General features: G+C 34.9%; 1 protein-coding gene across 1 annotated transcript in view; it reads right to left on the bottom strand.

Annotated features, from left to right (window-relative positions):
* Dach2 (dachshund family transcription factor 2) overlaps positions 1 to 18,423 on the bottom strand; it is a 764,989-nt gene that overhangs the window by 161,457 nt on the left and 585,109 nt on the right. Inside the window, exon 5 of the mRNA XM_087196571.1 lies at positions 8,074 to 8,232. Coding sequence (XP_087052697.1) covers positions 8,074 to 8,232 — 159 coding nt within the window. The remainder of the gene's footprint in view (positions 1 to 8,073; positions 8,233 to 18,423) is intronic.

Raw genomic sequence — 18,423 nt, 5'->3', positions numbered from 1 at the left:
AGATCATCAAGAAGAGCATACACCCTGACCAAGTGGGATTCATCCCAGGGAAGCAGGGATAGTTCAACATACGCAAATCAATCAATGTCATACACTATACCAATAGAGCCAAGAACAAAAACCATACAATTATCTCCATAGATGCAGAAAAAAGCATTTAACAAAATACAACACACATTCATGATAAAAACCCTATAAAAAATTGGAATAGATGGTCTCTACCTCCCCCTAATAAAAGCCATCTATGAAAAACCAAGAGCCAATATCATACTAAATGGTCAAAAACTGAAATCCTTCACACTAAAATCAGGAACAAGACAAGGATGTCCTCTATCACCACTCTTGTTCAATATAGTTTTGGAAACATTAGCCATGACAATTTGACACGTGAAAGAAATAAAAGGAATAAAGATAGGAAATGAATAAGTAAAATTGTCATTATTTGCAGATGACATGATACCCTATATAGAAGACCCCAAGAACTCCACCAAAAGTCTTCTAGACTTAATAACCAAATTCAGTAGAGTAGCTGGATACAAGGTCAGCACACCTAAATCAATAGCTTTCCTCTACATGAACAACAGACTCACTGAGACAGAAATAGGGCAAACAATTCCTTGCACAATAGCATCCAAAAACTGAAATACCTAGGAATCAATCTAATGAAAGAAATCAAAGAACTCTTCTCTGAAAACTATAGCACTTGGAAAAGAGAGATTGAAAATTATATCACAAAATGGAAATACATTCCCTGCTCCTGGGTAGGAAGGATCAACCTTGTGAAAATGGCTATACTTCCAAAACTGCTATATAGATTCAATGCAATCCCAGTTGAAATTCCAGCATCATACTTCATGGACTTTGAGGAAACAATTCAAAAATTCATTTGGAACAAGAAGAGACACAGAATAGCAAAAGCAATCTTAGGTAACAGAGACATAGCACTGGGTATCACATATCCCAAACTTGAAACTATACTACAAAGCTATTATGATAAAAACAGCATGGGACTGACAAAGAAACAGACCTGAGGACCAGTGGAACAGATTAGAAGATGCAGAAACAACTCCAGACACACTCAGTCATCTCATCTTCGATCAAAGAGCCAAATACCCGCCCCCCGGAAGAAAGATAGCCTCTTTAAAAAATGGTGCTGGAAAAATTGGGTTTCAACTTGCCAAAGATTAAAACTAGACCTATATATCTCACCATACACTAAACTAAAATTGAAATGCATTAAGGATCTAAATATTAAATTAGAAATGCTGAATCATCTGGAACGGAGGTTAGGTAGAACTCTTGAAGACACTGGTGTAGTAAAAGATATTATGAAGAAAACCTCAGTTGCCCATGAACTAGCACAAACTATCAACAAGTGCGATCTCTTCTTATTAAAAAGCTTCTGCACAGCAAGAGAAACCACCAACAGTGTAAAGAGACAACCCACAATGTGGGAAAAAAATCTTCACCTACCATTCTTCAGACAAAGGTCTATTATCGCAAATCTATAAAGAACTTAAAAATATCAGACCTCCCAAATTTAAAGACCCTATCTGAAAATGAGATTCTGAAATGAACAGGCATTTCTCAGACAAAGAAGTAGACATAGCAAATAAACATGAAAAAGTGTTCAACATCACTGGTCATTCGAGAGATGCAAATGAGAACAATGCTGAGATTCCACCTCACTCCAGAAATAATGGCTGCTATCATGAAATCAATTAAGAAATGCTGGCAGGGCTGTGGGGAAAGAGGAACCCTGCTCCACTGCTGGTGGGAGTGTTGACTGGTGCAGCCACTGTGGAAATCAATATGGAGATACGTCAAAGAACTAGGACTGGAAGTCCCATTTGACCCAGCTATTCCCTTCCTGGGTATCTTTCCCAAAGAATTAAAAGAATCATACCACACTGATATATGTGCACCCATGTTCACAGCAGCACAATTTGTAATAGCTAAAACTTGGAAGCACCCCAGATGCCCATCAACTGGAGACTGGATAAAGAAAATGTGATTTTTTAAATAAAATGGAGTACTACTCAGGCATAGAAATGAGAAATTAGAGACATTTATAGCTAAAAGGATGCACATTGAGGCAATACTCTTAAGTGAAATAAAGAGGACACATGTGTAAATACCAAATAGGTTCTCTAGTGTGTGAAACTAAAAGTGTAAATAAGGACTAAATGGTATAATCTTTAATGTGAAATAGAAAAGGGGCAAAGTGGAATGGGAAGTGGGAGGGGTAGGGAAAAGAAAAGAAGAGAATGGAATTAATATGAGAAAATGAAAACACGGAAACAAAGTCTTTGTAAATAGGAAGGGATGGAGGGGTTTAAGGGAGGGCAGGGGAAGCAGGAAAAATAAGAAACAAGAGAGATTATGTAAAGGTGCAAATTTCCAATGATGAATGTCATTATATTGTATACCTGAATTGTACCAATAAAATTAAATTGAAAAACAGAAAAAAAAATGAGCTCAAATAAATAACTTTATGGGAAAGCTTAAAATAATTGAAAAATGACGACAATCCAGGCCTAAGCCAAAATTAAGAAGGGAAATTGTAAAGATTACAGCAGAAAACAGTGAAATTCAGAGAAAAAAATCACACAAAGATTCAACAAGTCAAATAGCTAGTTCTTTAAAAGAATAAAAAAAAAAGATAAAAGCTTTGCCAAACTTACCAAGACAAAGAGAGAAAACACATCAATGCTACTAGAAAAAAGGTGAAATCACAATAGACACCATAGCAATCCAGAAGATAGCTAGTAACTACTAAGAAAAATTGTTGCAGTAAATTGGAATATTTTGAAGAAATGAACAAATACCTAGACTCATACAATTAGCAAAACTATCTCAAGAAGACACAGAAATATTGAACAATCTAAAAACAACCAATGAAATTGATATAGTAATAAAGAATCTAATGCTAGGGATTTAGCTCAGTGGAACCATGCCTGCCTCACAAGTACAAGGTCCTGAGTTCAATTCCTGGTAAAAAAAAAAAAAAAAAAAAAAAAAAAAAAAGAATTTATGAACTAAAATACCGAAGACCTGCTGGATTCACTACTAAATTTTATAAAAATTTTAAGGAAGTTATATCACCAATACTCTTCAAACTTGTCAAAGAAGTAGAAAGGGAAGGAGTGCTTGCAAATTTAATTTTAGAAGCCAGCATCATTCTGATTCCAAATCTGGTAAAGATCCAACCAAAAAAAGAAAAGTACAGGACCAATCACCTTAATAAACATAGATACAAAGATTCTCAACAGGTTAGCAAATAGAATGCAGCTTATCATGAAAAAGATTATACATCATGATAAAGTAGGTTTCTTCTCAAAGATGGATCAAAATGTGCAAATCAATAGATGTAATACGTGGCATAAACAAAAGCAAGTATAAAAGCCACACGATCATATCAATAGATATGGAAAAAGCGTTTGACAAAATCCAACACCCCTCCATGGAGAGAACATTGAAAATAGATATAGAAAAACTACATCTGCATTGGATAACAAAATTTATGACAAATCAACCGTCAACATCATATTAAATGGGGAAAAACTAAAAGCTTTGCCTCTAAAATCAGGATCAAGACAAAGATGCCCACTAATCACAACTTCTATTCAATGTAATACCCAGAACATTAGCCAGAATAATCAGGCAATAGATAGAAATAAAAAGGATACACTTAGGAAAGAAATAACTCACATTATCATTATTTATAGATGACATGATACTCTATATAGTAGGTTCAAAGCATTCCACCAAAAAAAATGAGAAAAGGAAAAACTGGAAACAAAATCTTTGTAATAAGGAGGGGTGGAATGGTTGAAGGGAGAGCAGGGGAATGGGGAAAAATAAGAACCAAGATATATCATGTAAAAGTACAAATTCCCAATGATGAATGTCATCACATTGTATACCTAAAATGTACCAATAAATTTAATGAAAAAATAACTTTTAGAATTTAATCATCTTCAGCAATATAACAGGATCAATACACAGACAAGTTACATTTATTACACGAATAATTAATTCAATGAAAAGGAATTTATGAAAACAATACCAATTATGGTAGTGCCTAAAAAAGGAAATACCTAAGTGTTAACCTAATGAAGGAAGTTAAAGACCTCTGCAAAGAAAACTATAGTTGTCTGAAGAAGGAGATTGAAGAGGACATCAGAAAATGGAAAGATATCCTCTGCTCCTGTATATGCAGAATCAGTAATGTCAAAATGGCTATAGTCCTAAAACCATCATACAGATTTAATCCAGTCCCTATAAAAATATCAACAACATACCTTAAAGACCTAGAGAAAACAATCCTAAAATATATATGGAATCAGAAGAGACTGAGAATAGGAAAAGCAATCTTCAGCAATAAGAGCAAAGCAAAGAGCATTACATTAGCTGAACTCAAGCTATTCTACAAAGCAACAGTAATAAAAACAGTATAGTACTGGAACAAAAACAGACATGGATAAATAGAACATAACAGAGGCTACAGAAACATTTCCCAGACACATTCACCTGTTTCATTGTCACAGAAAGAACAGGTTAGATGAAAGACAGTTTATTCAGCAAATGGTGCTTTAAAAACTGGTATGTTTGCAGAAGATTGAAACTAGACCAATACCTCTCACCATGAAACAAAGTAAAATCAAAATAGTTCAATGATCTTAACATTAAACAAGAAACATTGAACTTACTGGAAGATAAAATGACTAAAGCACTTGGAGTCATAAGTGTAAGATATTTCCTAAACAGAACAGCAGTTGCACAAAAAATAACAGCAAAAATCAACAAATGGGATTACATGAAATTAAAAAGTTTCTGCACAGCAAAGGAATCAGTTAGTAAAGAGACAACCCAAAGAATGAGAAAAAATTGCTAGGTATTCCTCAAAAAGAGGTCTAATATCTGGAATACATAAAAATCTCTGAAAATTAAACCACCTAAATTTAAAAAACCCCAGTCAAGAACTGGGCAATTGAAATGAATATGACACTTCTCAGAGGAAGTAATGCAAATGGCCTTCAAATATATTTTAAAAATTCAGTGTCCCTGGCCATTAGAGAAATGCAAATTAATACAACACTAAAATTCCATCTGACACCAGAAAGAATGACTATCATCAAGAAATGAAAAAATATCAAATGTTAGTGTTTCTGCAAGGAAAATGAACCAACAATCCTGCACCTTTTTGTTGGAATGTGAACTAGTACTATCATTCCTCTAGTTTTAGTTCCTCATAGAAATTCTATAACCCCTTCTAACTATCTTCTGCAAAGATGTAAAGACATACTATAGTGACACATTCATACTGGTGTTTATAGCAGCACAAGTTTTAATAGCTAACTCTTGGAAGCAGCCTGTATACACATCAACAATTAGCTAAAGAAAACATGCTATCTATATATAATAAAGTATTACTCAGTTATAAAGAAAGATAAATTTGAGACATTTGCAGGAAAATGGATGCACCTGAAGATAATGTTGAATGAAATATTATGTTGAATGAAGTAAATCATACAGAGAAGCTTAAGTACCATATAGTATCTCTTTTGAGTAAAGCAGAGTACAAACAAAGAGCACAACAAAGGATGGACGGAAGGCAACAAGGGGATAGATTGCTTGCAAATGAGAAGAGGTCCAAGAGTACTTGAGTGAGAGGAGAGAGGGAAGGGAAGGGAATATAAATGGAATAAAAGTATGCCATGAAGAGGAACGTAGTAACCTCAATGAATGTAAACATTATATGTCATAAACATGAGAGAAGAGTAATAATATCAACAAAATGAAAATAGGGAAAGGGGATTTGGAGGAGGAGGGAAGGAGCTAGTAGGAAAGGAGCAGGAGAGTAAAAAGAAAAAAAGAGAACCAAGGTGTATTATGTACATGTACCTATAGCTCAAGATGGTTGTAAACATATATACTGTTAACATGTACTAATAAGATGTCTAAAAAAGGAATTGTATTACTAATATTTTTTACTTTTTGCATGTATTTTTCTTCTTTTTCTTATTAATACTTGCTTGGGATGCATTATGAATACAGTCATTTTAGATAGTTGGTATATATATATATATGTACATGATATGTTTTAATTCTTTTTATATCCCCTTCCCCATCCCTGACATCTTTTAGTCCTTTTCCATTTGCCAAAGATCTATCTCCCTCTTTTCTATCATTTACTCTGCTCTTTTATTACACAAACTTAAAAATTGAATGGTTCCTCTCATATGAGAAACCCAAGTATAAATAAAACAAGTGCTCTTTAGCTCCCACCTCAACTTAGGTGAGAAGGAAAGACTTAAGACCCTAGAGATATATTTTCCTCTTTCCCCACATCAAAGGTTAGAGAGAGTGGGATTTAGTATAATCCTTACACACACACACACACACACACACACATACACACACACACCAGTTAGGTACTTTTAAAATCAAGTAGCTTAAACTCAGGTTAAATAGTTTGCTTTGTGGGTAGGCCTTTGTTAAGGAGAATGGAGCACCCTGGGTATCAAGATGGTTACTTATAATTTCCCCCTTCTATAAATATGAGGGACATTTCTCAGATCACCTTAAGAATCTGGTAGCACTGCTAGAGCTAAAATTCATGAAGATGTAGGTGTCAAATGAGATTGGCTCCCAGGAGTCCTTGTCTATCAAAGTAGATTGATAGCAAGTGTCCTGTGATTAATAAAGTGCCCTTTAAATCTTTCTACTAGGGTCCAGCAGCCCTTTTTGCTCTTTGTAAACTGTGACTGTCTTTGCTTGTTTCTCCAGTTTTTGGCATGGTGGTATCCAGTAATATAAAAAAGCTGGTGAATTTCAAGTTATTCAGTTTTTCTTGTTGTGAAGATGAGTAAGGACTGTGAAACAAACTTTGTGTTTGTGTGTGTGTGCGTGTGTGTGGGTGTGTGTGTTACTGGGGATTGAACTCAGTCTTTGCACTGAACTACATCCCTAGCCCTTTAAATTAATTAATTAATTAACTATTTATATTTTGAGATAGTGACTTGGTAAGTCACTAAGTTGCCCGGGTAAGGGCTTAAATTTGTGATCCTTCTGCCTTAGCCTCTCAGAGTGCTGAAATGACATGCATGTAGAATCATGCCTAGTGGACTCTGAAGATTCTTTACATGTCAGACTGGAAACTAGATGTCAGAAGAGAAACCATAAGTCCTACAGGTCATCCTCCCTTTGTGGCAGAAGTCTAACACAGTCCTTTATATTTCCCTTCTCATAATATTTATATCTTTTCTGGCATTCCTTTTATTTGCCTTTGCTTAAGAATTTGTTTTGTATAGATATTTCCCCCTTGAGATTATAAATTCTTTAAGGGAAGACATTATAACTGATAAACTTTCTCAAGATTTTGGACATAATATTAAAATATTTTAGAGTTCCTCTGTTGACTTAACCCTAGGATTTAATAGGGGAAGGAAAGTCTTGGGAAAGGAGTAAGGGAAATCTCTTAGATTTTCTCTTTCAAAAAACGTAGAATTTTAGCCAAGTAATATATAGAGAAACTGTTTTGCTGTACCAAGATTTTTGAGACTTTGAAGTCCATAAAACATCATCAAATTTATACAAATTAACTTTAGTTATATTGCTAAGCAATAATAATCCTCACAGTTTATAACAGCAATGTATAATACTATATTCAATATTTTTCCTTTAGCATTTTTAACTCTCACAATAATGTTAAATGGGTTTATGTTTACCCTTGCATTGTAGTTGTGGAAACTGAAATTTGGAAAATGTAGGTGACTTCTCCCAAGTCAGTGATTTGGAATTCAAAGCCAAGTTTATGTGATTCTAGCCAACATTCTTAATTACTTTACTATATAGTCTCACGTGTACTTTCAATCATCTTGGTCTCCCCAGCTACCACCAACCTACAAATCTCATATCGTCAAATAAGTCACCCATCTCCTCCCTTTCTTGTTTCAGATTATTCAGCTTTATCAATGAGAAGTAGACTAATATCTGCCACCCCAAGGTTTTTGGCTAATCTTTGTATTTTTCACAACACATATACTTTGGGGAGTGTAGTATACATACGATTGGTTAATAAGTGGTTTTGCTGAAGTGGACTGAGGGTAGGAGCACACCCAAGACCAGGCTGGCCAGTCAGGTCTGCATGAGCAATTCCATGCTGAGGACCAGAAGCAGTAAAAGAAGACTGCATCTTATCCTTATCCCAGGCAGATACACTTCCACCTGAAAAAAAATGAAAAAAATATATATATATTCACAGGAACAGAATGCAATTTGATACTATCCATTTGAAGACTTTAAATTCATTTTTAGAATTGCAGTCTTTAATACTACCAGCTAGAAAATTGTTATTGAACATGTGTACCTCATTTTATGACTATTTTGAAAACTTTCAAAAGTCTAGGGAGTTTAGTGACCACTGGAAGCACATTTTCACTACTATTATGGACCCACTAGTATTACTGATCTTTGCAATAAATCTAGCCTCATAATAAATAACATGTGGAAGAAATTATATTTGAAGGCTTTTACATGAACCTATATTGTCTTCCATACCTCTAACATACAAATGTTATATTTTAAGGAATATTTTCTATTCACTCGAAAAACCACATTCATTTATAAGAACACAATAACAGGTAAAAATACATAAGGCTAAGTATTATCACTTTCAGATTCAACTTTCAAAGAAGAAAAGCTTTTCATACATAGAAGGCTTTTGTAAAAAGAAGTATAAAAGCTGAAACCATAGCTTCTGATCTGAAACTGTACTTTACTTTGAAGGTATATGCTGCAGAATGTATTATTTGGTCATTATCTACAGTGTCATAGCTATTTTGTCTTGTACTCAGCATATACTGTGAAGACTAAACCATTGCTTAAAACTATATAGGAAGCAAGTATAGAATGATATCAAGGCCATCCTTTTATGGAAAATACTTTAAAATGAGGGGAAAGGGGTGGAATTCCAATGACTGCAATACTAGTCTGGCTTTAAAAATCAAAATGAGTTTGTGGGCAACTCCATCTGCTTGATATGTTTATTCATTTATGGGTCAGTGATTCTGCCCCCATTCCCATGCTGGGATTGTGACATTAGCATCTCCACCTGGATGATTCTATCTGATCTGTTTTCTAAAATTCTGATGCTGTTTTGTAAGCAGTTAGGTCTGCAATCCTTGGGCACCCTATATATTTACTGGTTAAAAAAATCATATCCTCAACATTTAGCATTATAATTGTTTGCACATTTCTGTGTTCCTACCCAAGCTTTGTTCATATGGACACCTATTTTTACATTTTTAGCATTTTCCATGTTGTCTTAGGTATGATAGTTACAAAGTATAAAGTATAAATAGAGAAAAAACATAGTGGAACAGTGAGTGCCAACAACTCAGCTTCTCCAGGACAAAGTGATTAGAGTCTGGAAAACAGTAGAGGAGATTCCTTGGAGAGGAATCAAAATGAGTGGAGGTTGCCCTGGAATGAGGAGGGAACTGACAAAGGAGAAGAAAATAGTATGCAGCGATACAGAAGAAATAGATTACATTGCAGAGGAGAGAGAAGAACATCTACAGAGCATATCACTATTGACAGTGGCTGGCCAGTCACCAGGTGGGAGACAAAGTGAAACTAAACACTTCGGGCTCATGGAGAATTGGAGAACCACATTTAGACTGAGACAAACAGTGCCAGTTGGAACTAGCAACGAGAAGGCCAGTACTGCTTCCAAAGTGGCCTTCCATGGTAAACATTTGGTGAGCAACCTCAGTACAGCATCCACCATCACAATTGCAGAATAAGAGCTCTCAGGGATGACCTGGCAGGGAAGGGCTGAATGTGAACATAGGTCTCAGAGAAGTCCCTTGGCTCCAAGCCATACTCCACATTGTCAAGTTCCTAGATTGGATAAGGGAAGGACAGCCATGGGAGACACCCAGCAGTTGGAGAGCAAGCAGGAGGGAGTCCCTCTGATGGGCTGGGACTGGAGAACACAGACTTGGCTCCTGTGGTCAGAGGCTGGGTTCAGCCTAACTTACACAGGATTAGAAACTAACACTGGTGCCCTGTTCTCATGATACGTGGATGTCTGAACCCAATACCATTCTGGGGGAGGACTGCCACCTTAGACTTCCAGTGTAAACAGAGATATGTCCTGGTTTGACCTCTGCTCCTAAATCCTAGGCTGAAAAAGAGCCATGAATCCAAAACAATAGAAAACTTTCTTTTGTTATTTTATATTTTATTGTATTATTTTAAAATTTTATCTTTTGCTGTTTTTCTCCTCCTATTCATTTTCCTCTCATTTTTATTCCATTGTTTTCCCCATTTATCTTTTGAGTGTGTCCTTTTGTATATGTGTGTGCTTCTCTTCCTCTTGCCTTTTTCTTCCAATATAGTTTATCTAGGGTAAGGGAATCCCCCTTTGTCCTTTTATATTCCTCCCATGTTTATCTATATTTTTCCATCTGACTTCTTTCCCCTGTTTTTTATTCTTTCTCAATATTTTTTTATTTCTTCTCCCCTTTATCATTTGTCTCCCTTTAACTTTTTCTCTAATATTTATATTATTCATAGACTCTTTACCCATCCTCATTTCTCACTACCAATTCTTTACCATTTTCCCTGTTATACCCATCTAAATATATAACATATCTTTACTATTATTAGGATCATTTGCCCCTCTCCTATTTCCTTCTTTCCTTAGCACATAGACAAAGACCTAAAAATATTTTTTTTCCTTCACTTTCCTCTCCTCTGGCAGTCCCCAGTCCCCAAACCCCTGAGCTCTAGATAACTGATTCTATAAAATCACTGTTCAATGTTCTTTTTCACCATTAGGAGAGATGTAACCATCATGTATAGTGCATACTAACTGTGAGTCAATACTTGGGCTGTTACGGTACTTTCACCATTATCACTGATGCTTTCTCTAGGCTAAAGGGAGACCCAAAACAGAGTCTCATAGTATGCTATTTCTCAACTGGTCCTGATAGATACCACTATAATGCATTAGCCTGTTACTATTATAGCTGATTTGATTGCATGAGAATAATCCTGACTTAGTGAACAATTTTGTGCCAATGAATCTGTATGCCAATTCCACCATCACACCCAGGGAGAAGGGCATCAAGTATTCCCAAGAACATAGACTGGATCAGACTGTGAAAGAATGCCTGAAACCTGACAGAAATAAGTTCTGAGACTGAGTTGGTTTCAGTATTGGAGTGGAAGGATCAGAGGACTTATTAGGGTGTGAGCATTTAGACTCTTTGGCAAATAAGCTACTTGAGAATCAAATTCAATATCTCATTGTAATATTTAATCTGTGTTCCAATTTGACATATTATAGGTTTAATTATTTGTATGTTTCTTGATTTATTTGATAATGTGGGGTTGTGTTATGTTGTTTTATGGTTTCTTGTGGTTATTAGTTGGTACTTTTGTGTATTTGCTTTTTTGTTGACTCTGAATTAATAGGTGTCTAGGCTCTTTCAGTTGCCTCCGCTCCTAATTTCTTAACCTCAAACCCCTGAAATATTATTATTAACATATTTCTTTATTCTTTACACAAACATATAATCTCCTCCTCCAATGTTTTTAAATTTTTCATACTTAATTAGAAAATAGTCACCTTTATTTTCTCTGGTATTAACCCTCGATCCTCCCTATCCTAAGTTTTTGGCTCTTCATATCTTACCTAGCTTACTGTCCTCCCTATCAGCAGGTTCTGACAAACACATATCTTTCCTCAATCATAAATTAAACTACCTTTCTCCTATATCTCAGCCTTGCTCCCACAAATATCTTCAGAAATCTCTCAATACTAACTCTTCAACTCAAGTAAAAATACTCCAATCTAATCAAAACTTTTCTTTTCATCAACCTTTTCTTCTTATCTACCACCATTTCCCCCTTTAAACCTCTCTCTTAGTGTGTAATACCACACATGCAAACACTTGCCATTCTCCTCACCCAAGCTCACTTACCTCATTGGAGAAGAACTACAAGTAATAAACTGTCATAGTGTGCATATAAGATAAACAAAGGGGGGAAATGTAACAGCAATGACTATCATATAGAATTGTTTGAATCCACTGAAAAATTAAATATAATTGATTGAATCTATTCATGCTTTTATAACAAGAAGTAATTCTTTTGACAAAACATGGTGACAGAGTTCAAATCACTTCAATAACAGGAGTAAATGCTAGCACTGGGCATACAAAGCTGAAAATTATTCACAGAGAGACAACATTCTACTGAAAATCTCCATATAAGCCACAAATTCTCCTCTAGTCCTCAATCTGCAATACTCTCAAAAAGAAAAGGGGAAACAGAGGAGACAGACAGATAGATAGATACATATATACATACATACATACATGCATGCATACATACATACATAGATGAGTTCAAAGAGAAAGTGAACCAAAAGTTCACAGCAATTTCACTCAATATACCCACAGTGAATTTCAGGGAAAACTGGAGAAGCTAAGCAAAACAGTTCAAAATTTGAAAGATAGATTCAACAAGGATATGGAATCCTTTAAAAGATATCAGACAGAAATACTTATAATAAAAAAATCATAGAATGCATAAATTGCAAGAATGATCAGTGTGAAGATAGAGTGTTTTATATTGAGGACAAAATATTGAATTATAATGAAGAACTCAAAGAAGCAAAAAAAAAAGAGATTAATCCAGCAGCTACTAGACAATAATAAAATGACCAATGTAAGGCTAATTGGAATTAGATAGAAACTAGAAAATAGCACAGATGGATTTAATAATATGTTTACAGAAATCATAGAATGAAATTTCCCAAATATAAGAAAAGAGCTTCAAATATAAGAGACACTTATAGAACAACAAACAATATGATAAAAAAAGATCACCAAAGCATATACTTATTAAATTTCCAGATATCCATCAAAAGAACAAATTTTTAAAAGCAGACAGAGAAACAAAAAAAAAATCACATATAATGGTAAACTAATTAGAATCACAGCTGTGTTGTCAACACAAATTCTAAAGGCCAGAAGAGGTTGGAGTGAAGTATTTCAAGCCTTACAAGAAAATAACTTCCAACCAAGAGTAACTGATCCAGAGAGGCTATCATTCAAAAAAGATAGAAAAATAAGATATTTCCATGAAAAAAACCAGCTCAAAATATAGATGAGTGCTAATCCAGCTCTTGAGAAAATATTTAAAGATATTCTCCACAGAAAAAATGAAATGGGGAACTTTCAGGAAGATGGTGGAGCAGTGAGCAACAGAGAAAGAGCCTCGCTGAGATTTGGTATCCTGACATTCCAGTATAGTGACATGAGAAGGATGGAAGTGAGTTCCTGTGACCCAGGAATGATCTGATGTGAAAATTGAAGTCCATGAGGAGAGTAAAGAGAGACACTTTAATGAAAAAGAGGGAGGTGGCAGGTGGCATTTCGTCCCAGAGTCTGGACTCATGGAGTGGAAAGGACAGGTTGAATCTGTAGATACACAATGACTATTGGCAAAACCAGAGGCCTCCATGAAGAAATGCATCTGTGAAATGGAGCAGTGGACTCAGTGGATTGCAGTGGCTGGTGAGTTATTCAGGTTCAGACATCATCCAGAAGATGGCAGTTGGCCAGTAATCATCTTGGAGAGGGGCCAATTGAGCTCAGAACTCTGAACAGCTATGGGTCAGCTCCATCTAGTGGCTCCTGGTGTCATGATGAGTGTGCTGAGTAGAAGTTGGCAGGAGGTACATGGACTGTTGCAGGCTCAACAAATCCAGCTCCAGCCTCATAGCCAGAAACCAGTCTGAACTTCAATGGAAATCAAGGTCTAGGCTTGCTGGGTTTATCTACCACCCCACCATGAATCTATGGCTGGCTTGCTGGGATTAAACTTAGATCTGGACTTCGTCTGCTCATGTTACTACCAGTGACAGCAGAGACACACCTTGAATTGGAATTTTCCTTATTTTCTTCTTTCTTTTTTGCTCTTTTCTAGTTTTTCTTCTTGTTCTGCTTTGTTTTTTCTTGATTATTCTTGTTTTTATATGAGTGTAATTTGTTCATTGTGGTTGTTCTGTTCTGTTCTTGTTTTTATTTCTTCCTTCTATCTTTCCCTCCTATCTTCTTTACCAGTTTCTCAAAGGTTGTATGATCTTCCTTTGTCCTCCATCCTTGCTTTTAATTTCTTCTTCAATTTCTCTATCTTTCCTTCTAACTCCTTTTAAATCTTCTCCCCTTAGGGTAAAATCACCATATTGAGGGCTTATTTATTACATGCAATTTTCTGATTTGTTCTAGAATTTGTTATATAACCACAAATCTATTTCATATGGTTAAAGGTGGCAAATCAATAGTTACTACAGTTTGTCATTTTCTAGTCTGTGCTTGATGCTATTGTTTTTGCTAATTGTATTGCTTTAGACAAGGTGACACAATTGTTCTAATCAGTTGTTCTTTCGAGTATGCCAAGCCTGAGGTTGCTGAAGGGTCTTAAAAATATTATAAGCCAGTACCAAAGAACCAGGGGGTGGGCCAAGTAGGCAGAAACTTCTTGTACCCAATAAATTGAAGAGGTAAGGTTTTACAACAGACTCAAAACCCAAAAGCCAGCTACATCTGGAAGACACCTCTGGGAAGTAGTCATTTTATAAGGGTCCTAAATGCTAGCAATAAAGCTACTCATTATAAGCAATCTATAATCATCAACCCAGGAATTAAACAAAAAAATAGAAAATGAGAAAACAAATAAGATGCAACCAGACTTTCAGTTCACCAAAGGCAAATCCAGGAGTCAATGAGGTGGAACAATCCAAAAGCCACCCACCTGGACCTTCTGAAATAGTAACAGCAGAATTAACAAAGGACATGAGTAAGACTCTAGAAAAATTCAAAGCAGAAATAATTTCTCAGATAGCTACAGAGATGGTGTCCAGAATGAAAGACATGCTTAGTGACTCTAAAGCAGATACAGATAAAAAAATAGAGGAGCTCAGTAAAATGATTGAACTCAGTATAGGAAAGAAATGAAATACATAAAACAAATTCAAACAGATACCCAGGACATTAAAAATTCCATTGAAAGTATATGCAGCAGAATGAGCCAATGTGAGGACCGAATATCAGATATAGAAGACATGATTGTGGTTAGTGATCATGAAAAGAAACATTTCTTAAAAATAGGAAAGGACCATGATAAATCAATCCAGCAGCTGCTAGATGATGCAAAGAAGAATAACATAAAACTGATCAGTCAATGAAAAAGCAGGAGATAGCAAAAATGACATAAAAAAACCTGTTCACAAAAGTAATGGCAAAAGTGAAAAACAATTTAATATACAGATAATTATGGCATATAGAATTCCAATTACCCATGATAAAAAAAAATTCTGCAAGGCATATTATAGTTAAGATTACAGAAATGAAACACATGACCAACATATTAAAAGCTGTTAGAGAAAAGAAACAAATCACCTATAAAAGGAATGCCCATCAGAATCACAGCAGACTTTCAACATACACCCTTAAGTCAAGGAGAACTTAGAATGAAGTATTTCAGGTTCTAAAAGAAAATAACCTCCAACCCAGATTGATATACCCAGCCAAACTATCTTAGAAATTCAATAAATAAAAAAGATACTTCCATGACAAAGAATATCTTAGGAAATTCACAAACACCTAAACAGCACTCCAAAGTGCTCTGAAGGCCATTCTAGAAAGAGATAACAAGGACTACAACTCCATAAACCCCAACAGAATGAATCTACCAAGCAAGGCAAGAAATTAAACAGAGAAGAAAAGAAGGGAGATAAAAACAGGAAAATAATATGAGAGGGATAAGTTAACACACAACAGTTATAACCATCAATGTTAATGGTCTCAATTCACCAATCAAAAGAAATAGAATGTCAGAATGGATCAAGAGGCAAGATCCATCAATAACCTGCATACAAGAAACACATTTAATTCAAAAACAAATTAATAGACTGAAAGTCAAAGGATAGAAAACAATACTCTATGAGACAGGGACCTGGAAAAAAGCATGCTTCATTACTCTATGAGCAGACAAAGTGGATTTCAACCCAAGACTGATTAAGAGAGACAAAGAAGGTCACTACATCCTTGTAAAAGGAACAACCCAAAAGGAAGAGATAAGAATCATAAATATATATGCACCAAATAGCAGTGTACACAACTACATAAAACAAATGTTAACTGACAGGAAAAATGAAGTAAGCACTAATACAATTATAATTATGGAACTCAATACTACACTGTCATAAATGGACCAATGAACTGGACAAAACATCAACTATGAAATATTGGAACTGAATGAAACGTTTAAACAAATGGACTTAGTAGATGTCTACAGAGTGTTCCACCCCTCAACATCAGAATATGCATTCTTCTCAGCTGCACATGGGATGTTCTCTAAAATAGATCACATAATAGCCCATAGAACATGCTTAAGTAAATACAAAAGAATTGAAATTATCTCATACATATTACCAGACCATTGTGCAATGAAATTGGAAAGGAATGCAAAAAGAAACCACAAGAACTTCATAAACATATGGAAAATAAATAACACCCTCCTGAACAACCAATGGGTAACAGAGGAAATTAAAGAAGAAATTAGACAATTTCTACAATTAAAGAATCCCAATGCAACAAACCAGAACTTATGGAACACAATGAAAACAGTCCTATGAGGAAAATTTATAGCAGGAATACCCACATCAAAAAAACATAGCAGACTCAAATAAACAACCTAGTGTTGAATTTCAAGCTTCTGAAAAAGAAGAGCAAGTTAAGCCAATAGCTTATACATGGGAGGAAACTATAAAGATCAGAGTAGAAATTAATGCAATGGAGACTAAGAATACAATACAAGGAATCAATGAATTAAAGCACTGGTTCTTTGAAAGATAAAATAAAATTGATGAACTCTTGGCCAAACTTGTAAAAAAGGAAAGAAAAGACTCAAAGTCATGAAATTAGGAATAAAAAGGGTAAAATCACAATGGATTCTATAGAAATCCAGAAAAATATCAATACCTACTTTGAAAACTTGTATTCTAATAAGATGGAAATTACAGAAGAACTGGACAGATTCCAAAATATATATGAATTACCAAAATTGAATCAAGATGAAAAAATTCTAAATAAACCAGTATCAGTCAATGAACTTGAAGATGTAATTAAAAACCTACCAAAAAAAAAAAGCCCAGGCCCTGATGGACTCACTGCTGAATTCAACAAGAAATTTGGAGAAGATCTAATGCTGCTACTTCACAAAGTCTTTAATGAAATTGAAAGGGAAACAGTATTCCTGAATTCATTCCTGGAAACAAGCATTACCCTGATACCAAAGCCATAGAAGGGTCCAAGTAAAAAATTAAACTTTAAGCCTATTTCCCTAATGAACATAGACATAAAACTCCTCAGTAAGATACTGGCAAAGAGAACACAGCAAATAATCATGAAGGTATGACCAAGTAGGATTCATCCTGGCAATGCAGGGATAGTTCAACATATGCAAATCAATAAATGTAATACACTACATTAATACAGCCATATGATCATCTCAATACACACAGAAAAAGCATTTGACAAGGTCCAATACCCATTCATCATAAAAACCCCATGGAAAATTGAAATAAATTATTCTTTATCTCAATCTCATAAAACCAATCTATGACAAACCAACAGCCAACATCATACTAAATGGACAAAAACTAAAAGCTTTCCCTCCAAAATTAGGAAAAAGACAAGGATGCCCTCTGTCACCACTCTGATTCAATATAGTTCTGGAAAAATTAGCCAGAGCAATTAGACAACAGAAAGAAATAAAAGGAATAAGGATAGAAAAGGAAGAAGTTAAATTATCATTATTTGTGGGTGACATAATACTTTACATAGAAGACCCCAAAAACTCTGCCAAAAAACTTCCAGATTTAATAACCAAATTTAGTAGCTTAGCTGGATACAAAGTGAACACTCAAAAGTCAATAGCATCCCTGCACAAAACAACAAACTTAATGAGAGAGAAATTCAAGAAACAACATCTTTCATAATAGCATTGAAAAAAATGAAATATTTAGGAATCAATCTTACAAAAGAAGTAAAAAAAATTCTACATTGAAAACTAAAGTACTCTGAAAAATGAGACTGATCAAAGATAAAATCAGAAAATGACAGATATGTCTTGTTCTTGGGTAGGAAGAACTAACAGTGAAAATGGCCATACTTCCAAAATTATTATACAGATTTAATGCAACCCCAATCAAAATTCCAACAGTATATCTCACAGAATTAGAGAAAACTCTCTTAAAATTCATTTGGAACCAAAACAGACCTACAACAGCAAAGGCAATTCTGGGCAACAAAGGCAAGGCAGGGAGCATCACAA

Source organism: Heterocephalus glaber, unplaced genomic scaffold (assembly GCF_053883595.1).
Source record: "Heterocephalus glaber isolate CG9 unplaced genomic scaffold, H.glaber_assembly_v1.0 deba00001613, whole genome shotgun sequence".
Classification (NCBI taxonomy): domain Eukaryota; kingdom Metazoa; phylum Chordata; class Mammalia; order Rodentia; family Bathyergidae; genus Heterocephalus; species Heterocephalus glaber.
This window is presented reverse-complemented; position numbering and strand designations above follow the sequence as displayed.